At 35.6% G+C, this 16,506-nt stretch overlaps 1 protein-coding gene across 2 annotated transcripts in view; it reads right to left on the reverse strand.

Moving 5' to 3' along the window:
- Window positions 1–1,075: 1,075 nt before the first annotated feature.
- Tmem67 (transmembrane protein 67) overlaps window positions 1,076–16,506 on the reverse strand; it is a 52,268-nt gene continuing 36,837 nt past the window's right edge. For both annotated transcript variants that reach the window (XM_013012591.1, XM_013012590.1), the window contains 11 exons: window positions 16,008–16,094; window positions 14,596–14,695; window positions 14,363–14,502; window positions 12,181–12,321; window positions 9,892–9,972; window positions 9,083–9,199; window positions 6,659–6,775; window positions 6,450–6,554; window positions 5,121–5,223; window positions 2,291–2,433; window positions 1,076–1,430 (listed from right to left, as the gene is read on the reverse strand). In XM_013012591.1, the coding sequence (XP_012868045.1) occupies window positions 1,350–1,430; window positions 2,291–2,433; window positions 5,121–5,223; window positions 6,450–6,554; window positions 6,659–6,775; window positions 9,083–9,199; window positions 9,892–9,972; window positions 12,181–12,321; window positions 14,363–14,502; window positions 14,596–14,695; window positions 16,008–16,094 (1,215 nt within the window). In that variant the 3' untranslated portion in view covers window positions 1,076–1,349. The remainder of the gene's footprint in view (window positions 1,431–2,290; window positions 2,434–5,120; window positions 5,224–6,449; window positions 6,555–6,658; window positions 6,776–9,082; window positions 9,200–9,891; window positions 9,973–12,180; window positions 12,322–14,362; window positions 14,503–14,595; window positions 14,696–16,007; window positions 16,095–16,506) is intronic.

Here is a 16,506-nt window from a genome sequence, read left to right on the forward strand (position 1 = left end):
CAGATATACTTATTTGTCTCTGCAGAGTTTCAAAGACTTTATTGACTCTTCCTCTCTTTGTCTCCTCATTGACCCTGAAGATCCAGGGAGCAGTGACAGACTCAGCTCTGGTAATGGCGTCCTGCCCTATCCCTGAATGCTAGCTCATTCATCAAACAAGAAACCAAACTCCAAATGCTTTATTATGCATTTTCAATTCATAAATATAAACAGTATTTATATTGCATTGTACTTAAGTATTGATACAGCATCAATGTAGAAAGCAGTAAGAAATGTTTTGGTAGTTTATGACCATCATGTTGAAGGCTGTCAAGTATACAGGAGACTATGAAAAGAATTAAGGGTGTATGTTAAAGAAAAAAATGTGAAAAATTATTAGCTATATGATAACCATATTTTAACCCAAATTTCTTTCATATTAAAAAAATGAAGCCTAATGCTTTGAGTAAGTGTCCTTGTCAATCTGACATGATACTTTAGTTATTTATAATCTTTAAACATAATTGAACAGCATAACTTTGAAAGAGTATTCTTAAAATACTAAGAAATTAAAAGTGTAAAAAAACCTACATGAGGAAAAAACACTACACATTCTAGTAGAATAAATGTATGTATTAGATATGCAGACACGCTTCTTGGAAAGAATATTGTAACCTTCCAGCTCAGGTGTGCAGTGGAATGAATGGCACTGTTTGTGAGATATCTGACAGAGAATCTCAGCATTGCCCAATAGATCAATAGGGTGGGCAGGAAGAATGAGGTAAACTGAGTCAGCAATAACACAATTCAAAAGTTCAATGCAAATTGACAATATATCTGTCAATATTTATTTACCCATAAATGTAAATAGAAAATATTGAACTGAAAGCTAGTCTTAAACGTAGAATCTAATTATTTTGCCAATTGTGAGGAAATGTAGGCAAACACAGCTTTGAAATTATCTACAGAGACAAATGATGGGGATGAGTTTGGTTATTACTAAATATGTTTTGCTGAAAGCGATGTTTATATTGTTGCCCCACTGTCAGTGGTAGTTTGACAAATGATGGGGATGAGTTTGGTTATTACTAAATATGTTTTGCTGAAAGCGATGTTTATACTGTTGCCCCACTGTTAGTGGTAGTTTGTTATTTAGTGAAGTATATACCAAATAATGTGAAACAATATTTTATACCATGACACATCATATTTTTCCCCGTCCCTCACATCATATTTTTACAAGCTATAAAAATACATCTTTTGGTTAAAAAACAGAATAATTTGTATTAAAATTTTTTAAAATATGGCAAACTAGTAAGACTTTTTTCTTGTCACATTATACCGAGTCTTTAAACTACCTAGTAAATAAATTAAATCAGAAATCTTTGATCCACCAATGTCTTGGTTGCCAAATTCTTTTGTCCTACTGTGTTACGAATAAATCTGAACACCTGGAAAATTAAAACAAGTATAATGAAATATTTATAAAGAAAATTAAATATGTACATCACTAAAATATCTAATTAAAATCAACTGTTTCTTTTCATGTATTAGACATCTAGAATCCTATAGTGACACATAAAATTATTTGAAGACCCTCATTAGAGACATCATTTTACATAATATCAAAATCAATGTAAAATTCATTTAAAAATATTTTTATGAGTTAATAATGCAACTCTCTTTGTCTTCACAAAATATTTGGAAAGGCAATTTTCTTCTAATTCTTGTAAGCTATAAAAGCGTTAAAAGAATCTACCTCATAGGGACAGAATATGTTCATAATTCTAAATCTCTAACAAGGCTGATAAATTGCATGCTATTGACATATACTTCTTTGACACAGTGGAGAATATTTGGGTACATTCACAATTCAAACACTGAGTTGTCTCCCTTAAACTATTTCAGAGATTTCATCCCTAGTTACTTATTATCCACACAGGAGGGATACCTGAGATACAAGCTGAAGGGACTTTGGAGTGCTGATCTCTGAGCTACATCTCCAGTGAGAATAGAACCGTCATTAGTGTTCATTTCTGGTATCTAGGAAACTGGTAGTTAGATTATCTTCCTACCAGATTTTGTTCACTCACCAAGCAATTTATGCCCCCCACCCTAGCATTTCACTGACTTAAAGGTCAGAGTGCAGAATGTGGCCAACTGACCTGTCATTCCTTCTTATGCTAGGGTTAGTTATATCCTAAGCAAATTCCTACTGTAAGTCAGTGATGCTACTCTCCGCTAGGAAATAAATACCTATTTCTCCAAGATATTCCTTTTTAAATAAGCCCAGAAAAAAAATTAAACTTACCTCTTGTTGTAGGTATGTAAGAAAGGCTGCTAAAATAAAATTTTGGCAAGCCAAATCCACAACACAGAAGAATAACAGATCAAAAGTAAGAAGGGTGGCTTCATTTCCATAATATAGCATACTGCTGAAAGAATAACTTTCATCTGTTAAAAAATCATGATGTGTATTAGAAATTAAAATCGCTAGTAGTGTTAAGCATATAATCAGTATTTTCCAAAGGCCAGTTAATGAATATCCTTATATTCTTTTTCTCTTTCTCCCCTCACTTTCTTTCCCCTCCTCTTCTTTCCTTCCTCTACTTTGTTTTTTTCTTTTTTTGGTGTGTATGTGGGGGCAGGAGGGGGAGGGGAGGTACTAGGGTCTAAACTCAGGGCCTTGTACATACTAGAAAGACAATGTACCACTTAAGCCATGCCCTAATCCTTTTTGCTTTAGCTATCTTTCAATAAGGTCTTGCTTTTTGGCCAGAATGACCATGATCATCACTTTTCATATTATAATTTTTTTGGCGGGGGGGTTGGGGGGGTGGAGACAGTACCAGTACTGGGGCTTAAACTCAGGGTTTTGAAGTCTTGTTTAGCTTTCTGGTTCATGACTGGTGCTCTACCCACTTGAGGCTGCCTCTAGTCTGGCATTTCGCTGATTATTTTGGAGATGGAATCTCAGTCTTTTCTGTCCTCAATGGCTTCTAACTACCATACTGAAGTCTTAGCTTCCTGGGTAGCTAGGTTTATAGGCATAAGCCTCGTGTGTGTGTGTGTGTGTGTGTGTGTGTGTGTGTGTAGGCATAAGCCTCGTGTGTATGTGTGTGTAGGCATAAGCCTCGTGTGTGTGTGTGTGTGTGTGTGTGTGTGTGTAGGCATAAGCCTCGTGTGTGTGTGTGTGTGTGTGTGTATGTGTGTGTGTCTGGGTAGCTAGGTTTATAGGCATAAGCCTGTTTGTGTATGTGTGTGTGTCTGGGTAGCTAGGTTTATAGGCATAAGCCTGTGTGTGTGTGTGTGTGTGTGTGTGTGTGTGTGTCTGGGTAGCTAGGTTTATAGGCATAAGCCTGTGTGTGTGTGTGTGTGTGTGTGTGTCTGGGTAGCTAGGTTTATAGGCATAAGCCTGTGTGTGTGTACCTATAATTGAAATATACATTTATATATTAAGAATGATGGAATTAGAAATAAGAGAAGTCATTTTTCTATACTTCCATGGATCAATGTAGACATCTAGCAGGGCAAAATTTAATTCTTGTTTACAGGATAAAGAGAAACTCCCTAACATGTCAGAAAAAATGTTTGGGATATGGTATCTGTCCTCTTTACCATTGGAGCACTCTTCTTATACTGTGTCCCACTTCAGATTAAGCTATATAAAATCTGTAAAGTGATTTTTAACAAGTTTCCATTATGCAAAATCAATGTTTTTAGAAAAAAGTTTAATAATATACTTAATATTTTCCTTAACCCTCTTCTTTGATAAAATAGCTGGTTAGCTGGGCGGTGGTGGCTCACACCTGTAATCCTAGCTAACTAAATAAATAATAGTTGTTTGTTTTTTTCCTCTAAGACAAAGTTCAAAATTTATTCATGTTGCCTTTGGTGGCTTTTCTCGGGAAGAATTTTTTTTTTTTGTCGGTCATGGGGCTTTAACTCTGGGCATGGGCGCTGTCCCTCAGCTCTTCAGCTCAAGGCGAGCGCTCTACCACTTGAGCTACAGCGCCACTTCCGGTTTTCTGGTGGTTTATTGGAGATAGGAGTCTCACAGTCTTTCCTGCCCGGGCTGGCTTTGAACCGCGATCCTCAGATCTCAGCCTCCTGAGTAGCTAGGATTACAGGCGTGAGCCACTAGCGCCGGGCTGGTGGTTTTTCTCTGACTAGCTTGATCTGTATTCTCCTTTCTCTCCTTGGCATAATCTGTACTGTAGCCAGCTATGTCAGCACACATGGTGTACAACACAAGACCAAACAATGGAGAAGGGACTATTGGCCAGTGTCTCTCAGGACTGGCTCATCTGCCATGCAAGACACATGGACACAATATATGTAAGTCACACATGGACACAATATATGTAAGTCAGGACACTGTAGATCAGTATCATTCTTACCAACCTATATACCAGGTTGCTAGTCACATTACAACTGGCATATATGCTACCTTTCTGGTGTTTATAAAACCAAGTTTAATCAATATTCCAGTGATTTTGAAGAACATGGGAGAGTAAAAAATTAAATGGGAGAGCACCAAGCCCAGATTTCAAGCAAAAAGAAAAAAAAAGAAAAACATGTTTTAAAGATTAAATTTAGAGTGTGTGTGTGTGTGTGTGTGTGTGTGCGCGCGCGCGTGCGCGCTGCTCTTGGGACTTGAAGTCAGGGACTGGGCACTATCCCTGAGCTTTTCTGCTTAAAGGCTAGTGCTGTACCACTTGAGCCACAGCTTTACTTCAGCCCTGAACTTCCTTGGTTTTGAACTGTGATCCTCAGATCTCAGCCTCCTGAACAGCTCATGTTATAGGTATGAGCCCTGGTGCCTGGCATCAAATGTTATTTTTTTTTCTTTAAGTGTTTCCTATTTCTTACTGAATATACATTGTAGTAAAATCTGAATTTTATGTTACTTTACTCTTTTTGAGGCCTACTGATCATGAAATTCAGCTTTCTTGTTGAATCTTTTGTATTTTTTTCTGCTACCTGACATAATAAAATGGAACACAGAAAACGACTACTAGTTTCATGAAGATATTATGTGTCCTTTGTTTTCAGATGAAATTTTAGAAATCACAGGAAAAATAATTATAGTACTTTTCCTCTCAAACTTTGAAAAGAGTATATGAGCATTTGAAGGATACCATTGTAAAAGATGCTTTTTTCCATTGGTTCCATGAACTCCATTCCAAGAATTCTTTCAAGAAGCAACTTATCTTTTATAAAGTAATCCATTTCCTTATGAACCTAAAATGAGAAGTATCATGTAAGAAAATAGTGAAGTAAGGGCTTTCCAACTAATAAAAAATCAGAAGTAGGAAATATGAAAGTACACAAGGAAAATCTGTTTTGTAAAATGAATTTACTATACTAGGATTTATAACAAAATCTGTTTTAGGACTATCTTTTTGAGGTCTACTGGTCATGAAATTCTGCTTTCTTGTTGTATCTTTTATATTTTTTTCTGCTACCTGACATATTACTATTGCTTTAGAACTAGCTTCAAATTTAATTGCCAACAATAGTATTTAGGATCTGATATGCTTAAAATCACTTATAACATGCCTTTCAGGTATACAAAAATAATACAATAATAAGTAATAAAGTTATTAACAAGTAATAATACAGGGAAGACAATAATGAGTAATAAAGTCATCTATGTAACTCAGGTTATACCATACTATCAGAATAATTTATCCAGTTTAAAAAAAATCTGCTTGGCACACTTCAATGATATCTATGTTTATTAGCATGGTAATGTGCTAACAAATCTTAATACAGACCTATTTTAAGAGAATCACCATTTACTAATAGACACATAAAATAATAGGCTTAATATTTCCCTTAACCCTCTCCTTTGATCAAACAGCTGTTTATCTTTTTCTTTAAGACCCAGTTCAAAACTTATCTATGTCATCTTTTACGATGGCTTTTGTCTGTCTAGCTTGATCTGTATTCTCCTTTCTGTCCCTGACAAATCTGTACTTGTAGGCATCTATATCAGCATACATGGTATACTAAACAAAACCAAACATGAAGAAGGGATTGTTGGCCTGTTGTCTTTCATATAATCTAACTTTATTCCTAAACCAAACTGTTGATGATTATATTGTATGTGTGCCTGCACTCATGTGTTTGTGGTGTGTGTGTTTGTATATGTGTTAGTCCTGGAGCTTGAACTCAGGACCTAGATACTATTCCTGAGCTTTTTTGCTTAAGGCTAGTGCTCTACCACTTCAGTCACAACTCCAGTTCCAGCTTTTTGCTGGTTAATTGGAGTCTCATTGACTTTCCTGCCAGGGCTAGCTTCAAACTGTGATCCTTAGATCTCCTCTGCTTCCTGAGTAGACAGGACTATAGGCATGAGCCATTAGCACCCAGCAAGACCATATATATTAAAGATATAATTCCCACTTAACTTTTTTAAAAAGTGCATTCAATCCTAACTTAAATACAAATGTTGACATACATACATGATCGATGAAAGAGCCCAGAAATTTATTCATCATATGATATGCTTTTATACTTTGCTCAAAAGTATTTGCTGATGAACTCAATAATCTTGCAGGGCCATTTTTCTAATATAAAAAGAGAAACAAAAAATCATAATATGTCTTACATTCTTGGTATTTAATAATATTAAATACTGACAAAATATGTCTGAAATGTACTTTATACAAACCCTTGTTAATATCTCATGAATTCTGTCATAGTGTTGTCTCATCTGGCTAGAAACTGCAATCTGGAAAGTCTGACCATCTGTGTTGGGTACCAAACCTCTCTGGCTACACAAATTTTCCTGAAAAGATAAAGGATTTAAATTTTAAAAAATTAAAAAAATTGCCTATCTCAAAAAGAAAATAAAACATTGTTCTTTTAGTTGTTATACATTATAAGACTCAGAAGCCTAGTAAAATTTGGTGACCCTGTATTTGAGACAATATTATCCAAGGACCCTATTTTCTTCCAGATTTTTACCAAGTTCTACTTTTTTGTAAAACATACTTCTCTTCAGATCTCTATATCATCTCCTTCACTCTGTTCTACTTAAAAAAGAAAAAAAACAACTAAGATCATTGTACATTGATATTCTTGGTTTTATGATTAATCTCATTACTCACTAATGTATGCTCAAAAGTCTAGTCTTAGAATTATCTAGATTTATAATTGCAAATGGTCTTTTCATTATCTAACCACTTGAATTCCAAAAACAAAAAACAAAAAAACAAACAAAAAACCCCAACCAAACCAACCAACCAAACAAAATATAAAACCCATACATAGTGATGAAGGACTGAATAGTGAATATTATGGACCAGATATCCATTTTGGGTCACCTTTAAATACTGACAACCACATATCCATAGCATTTTGCCATACCAACCCCACCATCTAGCTGATTGTCATTGATGAACTGTTCTTCCAAAAAGTTGATCACTCTACCCAACTTAATAGTCTCCTTCTTTTCCTAAACCTAATCTGTGCTTGATTTTCTCTTATTTTAAATGACTTTTTTCTTGATCAAGAGCATATATGCTACGGTGTAGAATTTATGAAACTTTCAGAGATACAAAAAATTGCTATAATTTCAACTTTCAGAGCTACAGTTATTTTAAAGTCTTTGATTTCCTGTCTTTTTCCTAAGGTATACACATATGGATAGAATAAAAGAAATCATGCTGATTGAAGACATAGGCATACTGTTATGAGGCACTGCACTCAGCCTTAGATTTTAAAGCAGACTCCAGATCATGCTATTTAAATCATTTGTAAATTTCTAACTTATAATAAGGACCCTAAAATTAATTAGTTTAATATAAGTCCATTACATTTTTCAGATTTTTTCCAAAGATGTTTGTTACAGGATCTGAATCAGGATCCAAACAATTTCTGCACATTGTATTTAATTGTTTTTCTACTTCAGTTTCTCTTAGTATATAATAGCTCTCCTAACATCACCATTATTCCTTTTTTCACGCCACTGATTTATTTGGAGACACTGAGCTACTTGTCATTCCATGCAATGGATACTCTGGATTTGGCTGAATGTTTCCTACCATGCTATTCCTTGTATGTCCTGGAAAATGGTGGCAATATCTAGATATATTTAGGAGCAATTTTCTTAGGCAAGAATACTTCATGGATGATGTCATATACTTCCTACTTTATCATGTCAGAAAGTGTATGTTAGTTTTCCTTATCTTTACTTATAAAAACATACTCAATCAGTGTATGTAGATGATATCAACCTTCATAAGTTCCCTACTCTCTTGTTTTAGTATCCAGATGACCTACATTCACTAATCCACAAACCATTACAAAATGGTAATTTTCTAATTTAGAATTCCTCTTATTTTTATAATGAAGACCTTTCATGTATTATCTGTTTACCTTAAAACATAGTTCATATAGAAACTACTGGATATTACTAGATTCCTATCTCTTACCAATGTTCAGGGTAATGAATCTGTACCTTGATAACTTTCAAAAATGAGAATTTTTGGGGCTGGGAAGGTGGCTCAGTGGTAGAGCGCTTGCCTTGTATGCCTTAGGCCCTGGGTTCAATTCCTCAGCATCACATAAGCAAAAAGAAAAAAGCCAGAAGTGGCGCTGTGGCTCAAATGGTAGAGTGCTAGCCTTGAGCTGAAGAGCTGAGGGACAGCGCCCAGGCCCAGAGTTCAGGCCCCACGACCGGACCCCCAAAAAAAGAGAATTTTTATGTTGTTAGACACTTTGTATTCACATACTGTTTTGTAGAAAGGGAATTTCTTTGTACAACCACTTAAAGATAACAAAAAATTTTTTAAAAAGAAAAAAATGAGAATGTTTAAAATATGGTTATAATTCCTAGATTAAGAAAAGAGAGCATCTTCAACAAATTAACAAAGATAGAGCATTCAAGTCAAGTGCTGGTGGCTTATATCTGTAATCATAGCTACTTAGGATACTATGGTTCAAAACCAGCCTTCAATTAATCACCAAAAAGCTGGAAGTGGAGCTGTGATTTGAGTAGAAGAGTGCTAGCCTTAAGCAAAAAAGCCCAGGGACAGTTCCCAGGTCCTGAGTTTAAGCCTTGTGACTACAAAAAAAAAAAGAATGTTCATACCGCTTCTCTTTTAAGATTCACATTCATTTCTTCCATGTTCGTATCTGCATGCCCGTGTACAGATCTACCATGAATGTAATATCCAAAACATCTGTGGGACAACAGAAACACTGATATCTATTTTTTTAAAAAGAGGAAAAAGGAAAATTAGAAACTCATCTACAAACCAATAAAATCAAGTTTTTCTTAAACTTGCTTCTTCTCACAGACTAAACTCTTGGGAAACGTAGGAAAAGTTTAATAAAGTATAAAAAACAAAAAGGATTTTTTTGGAAAGTAAACATAAGTTGGGCACCAGTAGCTCACACCTATAATCTGAGCTATTCCGGAGGTTGTGATCTGAGGATCATAGTTTGAAGCCAGCCTGGGCAAAAATGTATATGAAAGTTGTATCTCCAATTAACCACCAAAAAGCCAAAAGTAGAGCTGTGTTGAACAATAAAGCTGAGGAACTGTGCCCAGGCACTGAGTTCAAGCCTCAGGACTATCACAAAACAAAAAGAAATGAAAAAAAAAGTTACGTAAAGGTATTTCTCAAGAAAGGAGGAAATTTTGATGTATGAAAATTTTTCAAGAGTCATAGGATAAATAAACTATTTGGCTGCATAAAAAATTCATAATTAAGAACTGCAAATAAAGAAGTAAAACCTGAGGCAGCTCATTTTAACCAACTTTGGAATTAATAGCCAGTGGAAAATTAGACTAAAAATTCAATCACACCAAATCACTTTTAAAACCTCTCTTAATGTAGTCATTACACTCAAAGGGCAAAAAATAATAGGTTCAAAATAAAGTCAGAAAGTACTTACATTACTCATAGAGCACAAATCCACAAACTGTCGAATTTTATCCTCTATGAATCTCTCATAAAAGGCAGCAAAGTACACAATCTGAAACATTAAGCCAAAATCATGCTAATTAGCTTCCAGATTTCAATTTTCTTTTATAGCCACATTATTGTATTTTAAGAAGAAAGAAGTTCCAAATAAGAACACAGTGTACTCAAATGTGGGAATGAATAAATAAGTACATCTATAGAAGCTGATTATCGAGGACATTTTCCTAAACACTTTACATTTATTTATTTATTTATTGCATGTGTATGACAGTACTGAGGCTTGAATTCAGGGCTTGGTGCTGAACTCAAAGCTGGGGCTCTACCATTTGAGCCACAGCATTAGTTCTGGCTTTGTACAACAGCATTCAATGTTTAAAAAGAAAGGATATCACCAAAAAGCTGAAAAGACTAAGCTTTAGACAAGTCTGTGAAACTATAACCAGTTGATAAAGGAAGTCCCAAGGATATCTGAAGAAGATACTTAGAATAATCTTAGAAGTGAGAAGCAAAAAATGCAGTTACACAGTGGTTTCTCAGATTGTAAGCTGGTACCCCTTTCTCCTTAGTACTACTAAACCTGTCCTTTGAATGGGCCACATTCCCCTGTCATTCTGCCAGTGCAGCTCAGCGTGACCATGTGACCAAGCCCTGACACTTAAACAAGGGAAGTAGGATCATCTCTCCCGCCTTCCTCCTCCATCTCCATCAGTTGTTATGGATCCTGGGTTCCATGCAGCAGGGAGCTGAGCAGAGTAAAGCTGGCTTCTGGTCCTGATGGCAGCACCAGGCCATCACTTCAGCCCAGTACTGCTAAACCTCTGCTCTTCTTTGCCATGGAAAAATAAAGTTCTCTTTAATTTCAGCCATGTCTATACTGATTTATTTTTGTAATATTTAACCAAATTTGAAAAGTTTTAGGTGCACTCCTTTAAGCTCTTTACAACCAGATATATCTGTGATACAGTCACAATGTACACTGGTATACATACAATATATTTCCTTACTATTGTATTAATGAAAACATGACAATTCATGTTCTTGATCCTGTCTTACTTTACTGCTAATTTATTTGTCCTACTTTTGTGTTTGTTACTCACCAGCTCTTTTGTGGGAACCCTAGAGCCTGTGGGACTGCGACTGGCTGCAGGGGATTTGACAGTGTGCTTGAAGTATAAATTATACCACTGGAAAACCCTGGTTGTATGGGTTTTTTAATCTTATGTTTAAAGACACAGGATTATGAGCATTAGACCTTTTGCAATATTCCTGTCAAAAGACAGAGTCCTGTATGTACTGGATCCTTACCCACACTGCTATGTGCCTTCCTGACTTTTTGTCATCTACCTTGGAATGTGACCTTTTTTCTATTTTCCTGTAACTCCCTTGAGTTTTCCCTGAGCTAATTTGAATGTATAAATCATAGGTTGGAGGTATGGCTTAAGTGGTAAAGTGCCTGCTTAGCAAGCAGAAAGCCCTGAGTTCAAACCTCAGTATCACCACAAAAAAAAAAAAGGGCCAACCTTGAACGTATACATCAGAGGTAGAGGGAGAGAATTTTGCTTAACCATGTCATTCAGTTAATCCATCCTTTGTTCCATGGTGGTATTGTATTATTACTTATTTAATATTAAAATTACTAACTGAGATATTGCTGCTTGAGCATTTCTTCATCTATCGACTGCCCTGGACTCTGTTGGTTTGAAGAAGTACCCTCTTTTAAGTTTGAAAAAGAATTTATACTATACAAATAAATAGCGATACACACACACACACACACACACACACACACACACACACACACACACACACACACACACACACACACACACACACACATATATGTAGAGAGAGAGAGAGAGAGAGAGAGAAAGGGCTATAGCTGCAGATTCTGAAACATCTTTCAGAGCACACATTACTGACAATGTAAATACTGAAATCAAACTGCCTGGGTTCAAATTCTAGTTCAGCCAATTACTAATTGCATTGTTATAAGCAATTGTTTAACTTCCTGAGGTTCAAGTTTTCTCACTTGTAGAATGAGGATGAGCCTATCTATAAGGATCAATGTAAAAGGTAAATAGCTAATATGTATAAAGTAACTAATACAGTGCCTGAATTTCATTCATTATAAGTAATTATTATTACTGTTTCTATAAGCATTCTGCTATAGAAATCAGAAAATGGATCAACAGTTGAAGGTAATCAGTATGTAAAGACTTATAGAGAGGTAGTATTAATTAAAAGTATTATTTCTTGTTACCTGTATAATTCCAATGACTAGCCAAAGAGCAATAGACACTGCATATCTCAAAATGCGGCTGTAAGGAGCTAGGTAGTCTGATGAGTTTCTAGAAAGACTAGAGGATGAGTCCATTAATGCTAAATTCTTGAATCCCACAACCTGGAGTAAAAAGAAAAAAATATAAATATCTAGCTCTTTCTGCTGTTTGTGAACTTGTGTAACTTTAGTTTTTCAAGGTAAAGGAGTAGAAAGTTCCATTTTCCGTCTGTAAAGTCTCAGTATGATTTTAATGAATCTAATGTATTGATTATAAAACTTATTTTTCATATAGTACTTTAAATTCATCAAATAGACTTTAAAAACATTGCTTCCCAAAAGATGTATGTTAGTTAGCTTGATTTAGCCATTCCACAATGTATACATATATTAACTTATATTGTACACTGTAAATGTATATAATTCTTGTCAACTTAAAAAAACAGCACTACTTCAACTGAAGTTTGCAGTATTTTAAATCATATTCAAAATTCCTGGGGATACAGACATTCTTCTATTCAAAACAGAAAGGGGAAAAAGAAAAAGAAAGAGGAATATAGAGAAAAGAAAGAAGGCAGAGTAAGAGTTAATAAGTCATACACAACCCTATTAAGGCAAATAGTTAGGTACATGTCACCAATGCAAATAAGTGACAGGTATATTTCTGTCCTATTCAGGACTGAATACTACTCAGAATACTATTTTTTATAATTACAACCATATTCATAAGGTAACTATAAGTATAATAATGTTTTAATGCAGAACATAGTCCAAAGTAGGTGTTCAGTAAAAATCTTTTGAAAAATATCATCATTATGTTGTTTCTAACACAGGAGAGAAAACATGGATCGTTGGGGACAGTGAGTTTTGAAAGATTAGACACAGTAGATGTTTGGTATCTGTGGTTGCATGGTTCCAAGGAGAATACTATGAATGTTTTGAGTGCACAGAGCTCAGTGCTGCACTGCAGATGCTTGATTCATTTTTCCTTGCTGCTGCTCAACTGTCCTTTAACAAATCTCCAGTCTTCATTAAATTTCACCATGCTTTTGGGGGCATACTATCACAAAGTCTAGGGGAGGGAATACTCAGCAGACCACACAGAGATTTAAACACAACTGCTACAAGATGGGACTGGCAGAGCTTCACAGCATCAGGTGTGGGGGGCTTACCACTTTTAGTTTTGAAATCTTTTTGATTAAAAAAAATTATTAGTTGTTTTGCCTGTGCTTGATGAAAACTGCATGCCATAAAATAAATGAGTAAGTCAGGTTTCCTGTATCTGGCTTTATCTCAAAGCTATAAAATCAAATATAATCCCTAAGGGAGATGAACACCGATATTTTACGTAAGTTCCGAGGTGGGGGTGGGGGAGTTCTGATACAAACCAGTGGTTTCAAAGCTACTCCATGAATTTAAGAGCAATCAGATTCACGGAGCTAGAAAGTAGCATCATGGTAAGGAGGAGCTTGGGTAACAAGGGCATGAAGAGCTGGAAAAGAACGGTAGTGGGAGTTGTGCTCAGCCATGCAAGTGCAGTTATATACTTAAAAATAGTTAAGCTTGGAAGCTTTATGTTGTAAGTATTTTACCATAACTTACTTGTAATTTTTTTTGTGTGTGCCAGTCCTTGAACTCAGGACCTGGGCACTGTACCTGAGTTTCTTTTGCTCAAGGCTACTACTTGAGCCCAGTGCCATTTCTGGCTTTTTCTGTTTATGTGGTACCGAGGAATCAAATCCAGGGCTTTATGCATACTAGGCAAGCACTCTATCTCTGAGCCACATTCCCAGCCCCTTACTTGTAATTTTTTGATTTTTCTTTTGTGGGAAGGAGAAAAGGATTGAAAAGAAAGGCATTACAATTTTCTAAAGGGCCTGAGCATTCTTGCTCATTACTGTTTTCTGCTCAAAGCTGGTGCTCTACCAATTGAGCCAGCTTTTTGCTGGTTAATTGGAAATATGAGTTTCACAGACATTTTTTCCTTGAGTTGGCTTTGCTCTGGGTCTCAGCCTCCTGAGTAGCTGTATTACATGTGTGAACTACTAGCACTTGCTAGTATTGTTTTAACCTGTAGAACACTCTTCCATGAACACTGTTGTAATTACATTATCATTTAGAAAGTACCAGTAAGTTGCATTTAATTTTGTAAAACAGTTTATACCTCCAAAAAGAAGAGGACAGTAAGTACTTGAAAGAGTGGATTAATTTTTCTCACAGTCTGAATCTCATTCCATTCATTTGCTACAAAGTACGTTCTCCAAATGCTCACAGGAACAGTGGCACTCCGAACACCACCTTCACCTGGTAAGAGAGATAAAATTAGTAAAATCTTTTTTCATTTTTGTTCTGCAAGGGTAAAAAGGGAATTCTTGTACAAATGTTTATTTCAATTACCTTCAACAGCCTTAAGAACTTTTCCTTTGGGTCGCTCCCAATCAATAAAGAATATATCTATGGTAATCTGGGATATGAGTTTATGCAAAAATTGCAGAGCCTGAAAACAACATACAAAAAACAAAGTATTAGTATTAAGCCTATTATGAAACCAATATTTATTCTTTAAGAAAGACACAGTGATGACAAGAGTACATAAATTTTACAAGTGACTTCAGAGTGACTTTAGAGGACCACTAGATTCTCATATCATCCAGAATCACCAAACTTGTAAAATTGTCATATGCCTATTAATTTACCTTCCCTTTTTCTCTCATTAAAAGAGATTAAAAAACACAGAAGACATTCTTTGATAACTGACCCTTTCTCCCAAAGTTTTGTAGGTTATCTGACTTATTTATAAGTAAAGGTATTTGTAAGTAATGTTAAGTAATTCGCTAACTTTAATTGAAGTTTTATGATTCCTCTCTTTATTTTTTTCTATCTCTGGTATAGACATTCCTAATATTTTTAAATGTTGTCGAAACATATGATTGCCACTTATAGGAACATGTTTAAACTGAGGCATGCTTCCTGTTTGCATTATTTTGGTTAAAGGGAAAAAAAATCTAAGTAGGAGCCAATGACTCTCCCCAAGGAACTCCTTCTTCAATGGGAAAATCAGAGACCTACCTATTCATTACTATACAATGGGATGGGAACAGAGAGGCATGGGAAGAGCCTCATCTACTACAACAGAGAACAGGGAAGCTGGGAAGAAGTTGCCAGAGGAAGAAGAGAATGAAAAGAATATGGAGACAAACAAAATTTCTAACTTTAGCACTTTATCTCGAATGTTACTTTTTTACCCATGAAGAACAGAGACAAAATTCGTGCCTGGAAGCATTTTGTCCCATTATGGAACGCATCATTAGATTTTTTTTCTTTTTGCCAGTCCTGGGCTTGAACTCTGGGCCTGGGCACTGCCCCTGAGCTCTTCAGCTCAAGACAAGCACTCTACCACTTGAGCCACAGTGCCACTTCTGGCTTTTTCTGCTTATGTGGTGCTGAGGAATTGAACCCAGGGCCTCATGCATGCAAGGCAAGTGCTCTACCACTGAGCCACCTTCCCAGCCCCCGCATCATTAGATTTTAAAGAAGAAAATTATACACTGAAATATCATTTTATCAAAGTAGCTACAATTCATGGTAGTCAAAACTTGTCCTGAGCTTCTTTGAAAAAATTACTTCAGACAACTTATTGAATGATATACGTAAAGGTGCATTTTCTATTGTAAAGTACAATAATTCATGCTTCCTTTCAAAACCAAAGTTAATTTTATTACAAAGATTTTGAATGTATCTTATTTGTCAAGATTTAGTAGTTTATTAGCAGGCCTTTTACATTTGGTAAACTTCCCTTTGAAGCTTACCTTCAGAGCAAAAGCACATCCCACATAAGTAACAAAACGTTCTTCTTGAATTGACATTGGTAACAAAACAGAGACAGACTTCTGTGCCTATAATGAAAAGTTCTTGGTCAATAAAACCACAACAGATTTTTGTTAAACACAATTTATAAACCACAGAAAGCACAAAATAGGGAGCCGGGAAAGTAATTAATAAATGGCACGCTCAGGGAATGGTGAGTTTAGGATCTGCCTTGGAATTCTTGTTCGTAAAATAGCCCCAAATGAACAGTTTCCTTATACCCACGTTTTCTCTCATATGTGGAAGTCAGATCTAAATTATCAACAAATATGAAAACATACAGGGTCATATGCATATACACATAAATATACTGCCTAAAGTATAAACAACTAACTTACAGTTCAACATAATGAATACCAGGAAGATGAAACATATGTTGTCTAGATGGAGGGAAGGGACAAGGGGCAATGAGGGCAGATGAATGGAGAGAGAATGGGTGAG

This window comes from Dipodomys ordii, unplaced genomic scaffold (genome assembly GCF_000151885.1).
Source record: "Dipodomys ordii isolate 6190 unplaced genomic scaffold, Dord_2.0 Scaffold17, whole genome shotgun sequence".
Taxonomy (NCBI): Eukaryota; Metazoa; Chordata; class Mammalia; order Rodentia; family Heteromyidae; genus Dipodomys; species Dipodomys ordii.